At 40.1% G+C, this 6,000-nt stretch overlaps 1 protein-coding gene across 8 annotated transcripts in view; it reads left to right on the forward strand.

The window, feature by feature from the left end:
- The window catches only part of RAD54B (RAD54 homolog B), a 74,560-nt gene extending 69,313 nt beyond the window's left edge, over window positions 1-5,247 (forward strand). For all 8 annotated transcript variants that reach the window (XM_071554162.1, XM_071554169.1, XM_071554163.1 and 5 more), the window contains 2 exons: window positions 92-292; window positions 4,791-5,247. In XM_071554162.1, coding sequence (XP_071410263.1) covers window positions 92-292; window positions 4,791-5,017 — 428 coding nt within the window. In that variant the 3' untranslated portion in view covers window positions 5,018-5,247. The remainder of the gene's footprint in view (window positions 1-91; window positions 293-4,790) is intronic.
- Window positions 5,248-6,000: the final 753 nt, after the last annotated feature.

Here is a 6,000-nt window from a genome sequence, read left to right on the forward strand (position 1 = left end):
TATTGTTATCAAGAAACACATTTTACTTCTTTGCTAATACTGGTCAAAAATTATCCAATTTATCTATTTTTATTTCTTCTTTTCAATACAGGCACAATAGAAGAAAAGATTTATCAAAGACAGATCAGCAAACAAGACCTTTCTGGCGCAGTTGTAGACCTTTCCAAGACATCTGAACACATCCATTTTTCCACTGAGGAGCTTAAAAATCTTTTTACTCTTCATGAAGATTCTAGCTGTGTTACTCATGACTTGCTTGAATGCAACTGTATGGGAAAGATTGACCAGCAAAGTGAGTTTGCTTTTCGTTGTCTCTGGCCATTGCTGAGGAATCCATTCTGAATATATAGTCTGTCTTTGGAGAAAGCCTTGATGCTCAGTAAAATAGGATTGAAATAAAGAAGTTTATTATGGGGTCTTTCAGATATTGGCTGATTTATCTAATCCATAGGAGCCCTTGACAGAATTGAGAGGAGAAAAGCTTAATTCCTTTCAGTAACAACCAGTTCATTTATTATGCCTCTTAATTTGAATTAGCTATGTCCAGCTCAACCAATGATGCCTTACAATAAATGACACAATATGGTGTTCTGTTTCTAAATATTCAAGAACAGTAATGAGTAACTTGTAAGGGTTAGTTAAAAAGCAGGTTATCTGAGGACCACTATACCAGATGAAGATCTGTGCCGGCCCACTGTATATTAGCCTTCATTTCTGAGCTGTTATCTAAAGCTGGTACAGGATGATTAAAATAGCTACTTGAGAAATGCTGGAAAACTCCCTGGCAGTTGTAAAGCCAGGTTGCAAATATTTGCCTCTATCTTTTCTGTAGAAACCTGTCTCCTGTTGTTTTGGCATACCAAAATTGTTTTCATACCTTGCTGTATACAGGTATATAGATTTAAGTTAGAAGGATAAAAAAATAAGTAATCATAAGTTATGTTTGCATCTTATCCATTTTAATTTTTATAGCTCTTCTAGGAAAGAGCGTCTATTGCCCTGGTATGTTTCTTTAGGCATGAAATATCCACCTAATCATGGGTGAGATAGTGAGATATCAATACTGGTAGTCTTCTAAATGCACACAAATACCTCAGTAAAAAGGACTCAAGAGATGCATAACAAGAGTGTGTGTTCTCAATTGACATGGGCAAGAAATGAAGTAATGTGGACCCAGTATTTGCCTTGATGATTTGCATATTCCCAACTAATAGGCTAGACTTCTGTTTCTTTCTCATCTCATTCTACCCAGACTGGGGAGGACTTGGCTAGTGAAAGCACAGGGCTTGCGTAGCCATAAGAATTTTATTTTCTCCTTTATTTGTGCTCCATATGCTGATTAAATCATCTTCGTATCCTTCTTTAATGACTTAAAAATTAGACCTTCTGTTTTTGCATGAGTAAGTGATGTTTTAAAATATACCAACCTCCAGTTAGGTACTATCACAGGACCTGTGTGGGAAAGGCACCTTTTGTGTTAAATGTTAGCCAGATTTTCTCAGTGGTGTGCAGTGAGGCAGGTATAGCTCCTGGACTGCAGAAATCCAGAGAAATTTTGCATTGTTACTGTGATGAACACTGGTGCATCTAATTTGAATTAGAATTTTGCCATTGTCTTAACACTCTTGAAGTCTTATCTTGTGCATTGAACACATATTGGTTCCATGAATTCAACCAGAGAATTGGTCTCTTGGATTCTCTAATCAGGACTTCCTTGAGGGTAATTGTATCCTTGTCCCAGTGAACAGAAACTTGTGGCAGTAAATCAAGGAAAAGCTGGAAAGCCATTCTTAGACTTCAGTGGTGGTAATGATAGAGTGAGGGGAAGGTGTGATTTTCTAAAGAGCAGAGAACAAGCTGGCTCATCGGTTCCCTAGCAAAATTGCTCTGAGTTGTGGTCTTCAGTCTGATCACCCCAGAATGCAGCTAACACTGCCTTTCCTTAGAATAGAAAACTGTCAAATTCATCATGGTTAGGCTTCACGAATGAAGATTTGGGAAGGGCTCTACCCATGCTTGCTGCAAGCGTGCTGGTGGCTAAAAGGGCCAATGTGGGATGGACAAGTCTGGTCGCAAAAGGCACAGCGGAAAGTCTCCTTTGACAATATTGGCGAGGAACGGTTCTTTCTGCATTGCGAGGAACAGTGGAACAGTTCTTTCTTTAGTGTTGGTGATGGAGAGCTGCTGTTCTGCACAAAACTCTAGTAGGAGGCATCCGTTGTCATTGCAGTTTCCAGCACTGTGCTTGCCCAGTACTCCTTTCCAGTCTTCAGAGCTCTTACCCTATCTGGCACTGAAGTCACCAAGGATTATGATCTTATCATCTGCAGGAACCTTTTGGGTGAGGTGGCGCAGGTCTGTGTAGAATTTGTCTTTTTCCGCAGGGTCAGCTTGGAGAGTTGGGGCATAAACGCTAAAAAGAACAACATGCTGCTTGTTGTGTAGAGGGAGGTGTAAGGACATAATGCGATCGGAATGACCTGTCGGCAGATTTTCAAGTTTGGAGGCAATGGAGTTTTTAATCATGAAGCCAACTCCTGAAAGGTGTCTTTTGGTTTTGGGTTTGCCTGACCAGTAGAGTATGTAGCTGGTGCCATGTTCTTTAAGACTGCCTTCCTCGTGAAGATGAACTTCACCGAGAGCAGCAATGTTGATGTTGAGTTGTGACAGTTCGTGGGCAATTCGAGCAGAACGACGCTCAGGACGTCCACTATCCCCAGTATCAAGCATGGTTCTGATGTTCCAACATGCAAGTGTTAGTTTGAGCACACCTTTGCAGGCAGGTGTATGCCTTTGTCTCTTTGTTTTTGTTTGATCGCATGAAAAGATGCTGGTTGGCCGCGGTTATCCAACCAGGTGTGGAGATGAGCTTTGGTTAGGTCACCTTTGCTAGGCCCCTCTCTGTGTGGGGCAAGCAATGCTGTCCCTAGAAAAGGCTGCTTGGTCATTCAGGATGCTGCCGCAAGAGACTGTCATCTCCGGGGTCAAGTCTCTAATGACCCATATCCTGAACCGCCTGCATGCAGGGTTGGGTCTGCGGCTTCCAGCTGCTTCCTATCACCTGCCATTATGACCCTCACCTGTCGCTACAGGGCTTTGCAATGTGGGTGAACCCTTCGAGCCTGCGCAATGGATTTTTTAGGTGAGGCACAGCGTGCGCAGAACTGGCCCCACCCTTTACTCCTAAGGTTCATCTGCCACGGCCTAGCGAGCTTGGATGGTGACAGCGAATACCTCAGGATATAGGTTTAATTAGAGTATCCTTCCCTTATATGGATGGCCTTACAGGGCTAAGCAAGCTCCATCTGCCCGGGTTGTCCTTCTCCTAGGATGGTTGCCAGAGGGCTAGCAAGCCTATCCTGCCCATGGACACACTTTGTCTGACCCTTCAGCTGAGACCTGTCTGGCATGGCAGACCCTACCGGAGGCACAAACCACTGCCAGCACAGCACACAGCCTCATGAGGGCATGCAAGCTTCTCCCCTGCAACAAGGGGATGTCTGTAGAGAAGAAACTGTCAAATTACTGCATCAGGAAAACAGATTCCAGGTTATTGGAGATAGATAGTGTTGCACAGAAAAGCCAAGAACTTTCACTGATTTGGCTCCTCACATTTCTAGCAAGTATTATGCAAAAGATAAACTAAAGAGGAGCCAAACAATATAGTACAGGCATCAGAACATATGAGCTTTTTATAATGATCTTCATTAGACATACACCAGTAAGACTGGATATTCTTGACCAAGCTTCTGTGTGCATGTATCATTCTGATGTGTTGCTTGCTATTCTGCTGGCCTTCAGATCAGCTACAAAAGTGTAAGCCTATTGTTTTATCTGATCATATTATAATTTAAGGAGTTAGGAAGGCAGAATCTGTAGATGCATCTATTCTAAATTTTCTTTTGGCCAGTATTTCAAGTCTACTTGAAATGTGCATCATGTATCCGTCAAAAGGAAAGTCATGTGTATATGAGTCTATGGACTCTGCAAAACGCTAAAAACCTCAGAAATACTCTGAGTCATGCTTCTCACATCACTGATCTTTCCTAAGGAGCACATAACACTGCTATGAAAATATTTGATGACATGTTTTAAACCAATAACAGCAGTGATGCAGTTTTTTCCATCCAAAATTATTTGTTAGTTTATCCCATGCATCAGATGAATCATAAAGCCACCAATGTGTGACCTGCCCTGCAATGACCTGGTAGTTTGGGTCTTTAGGATCCTTTGTCAAAAGTGAATTCATCTCTTGGTGCTTCACATCAGTAGTCTTTTCTTTACTGTGATATATAGCATTGTGTATATTGAACAACTTGGCATAATCTGGATGTACAGAATGTACAGATCTAGTGTGCTGAGTCAATGAAACAGCTACTTAAACTATTCTTAGCTGGTTGGAATGGTTCCTCTGGGAGGAAAATTAAGCTAGTGGGAATTTTGCTGCAACAAACATCTAGATTCAGGTTTACTTAAAGAAGGGGAGCAGCCAAATGTCACAGAATTAGGAATATAGAGGAAAGGAAATCACCAGATAAGATATTTCCTTTCACATCCATGTATAAAAGGATTTGTCTTTATGCTAGCGTATGGTGATTTTGATAAACTCAATCATTGAGAAGAAACAGCCTCTTACTGTGGATACATATGTTTGGGTTTCTTTGACACAGAAGGATTGTATATGCTGTTCTGTTTTCTCTAATCCGTTATCACTAACTGGCTTATTGATTCAGACTGAAATTTTCTGTCTTAGTTTTTCTCTGATGAGTTTACTGCATCATTTTTTTCAGATACTTGCTCAGAAAAGCCTTCTGTATCTAGAAGTTGCCAGCTTGGACAAAACTATGGGAAGCCTAATTCAAAGAAACCACTCTCCATGTCACAGTTGATGCAATGGAAACATTTCTCTGGGCAACATCAGACTCTTGATGATCCTTTCCTTGAAAGGATAAAAGAGAACGTTTCTTTCTTTTTCCAGAATGTAACCAACTCAACTTCCCCACCTAATAAAACTTAAGTGCCTTTCTCTACCACTTACATCCTCCTGGTCATAGGCCTAGTAAATACTGATATGCAGTTACCTTTTGTTCTTTTTGCTTAGTTCTGTTTTGTGTGTCTCTCATGAGGTTTCTGGGTAAACGTGATTCCTAGTGTTTATACAAAGTTACAGTTATTACTAAGTTAGTCATACTTGCTGTAATTATAATACAGAATTTTAAAACTAACTTTGCTTTCCAGTTTTCTGTTCCGTTGATATCATAATTAGTAAAACTGTTTTTCTGCACATTCCTACTTTGGTTTATAGTTTCCATTTGATCGTAATGATTTACTGCTTGTAAAGCTGGCAGCTCTTCAGCCAACTTTTGTAAGACTAGGCAATGCTATATACAGGCATATGCTGTTAACAAAACTCTGGTTGGATTTTCATTATGACAGTGAAAAGTTATGTGTCTGTATAAATGCAGCTTTATAACAAGGTAAATGTTTTTTCCCTTGAATTCAGAGCAATTATCACTAAAGTCCAGAAATCTGAGGCCACAGCTTAATACTGTGTCAAAGTATTCTGAAATTCTCCTATTGCTCTTACTTGGGAAAATGAAATGTATTTCTCAGATGTACACAATACAGGCTTATCTACTTTTAGTCAACTCCTTTTTAAGGACGCTTTTTGCCAAACACTGGAGTACTGAACATATTTTTTAATTACTATATTTTCCTTCTTTGAAAACACATATTTGAAATCAGTTTGCAGCTTTTAAGTGAAGTATTTTAAAAGGCACACGAGAGCAGAAGATTGGATAATTTTCAGAAGTACTGCAAACTTAGAGAATTTGAAAGACCTTGAGCAAGGGCTCCATTGTAGTAATCCTGCATCATGTCACATGATGTGCAACCTCTTAATATTTGGTATATGTGACAACAGAGGCCAGAAGCTCAACTAACTTTCAGAAAACAGTTAAAATTGTTTTATCCTCCATGTTTTAACAGTTAGTGCTCTCT

This window comes from Pithys albifrons, chromosome 4 (assembly GCF_047495875.1).
Source record: "Pithys albifrons albifrons isolate INPA30051 chromosome 4, PitAlb_v1, whole genome shotgun sequence".
NCBI classification, from domain to species: domain Eukaryota; kingdom Metazoa; phylum Chordata; class Aves; order Passeriformes; family Thamnophilidae; genus Pithys; species Pithys albifrons.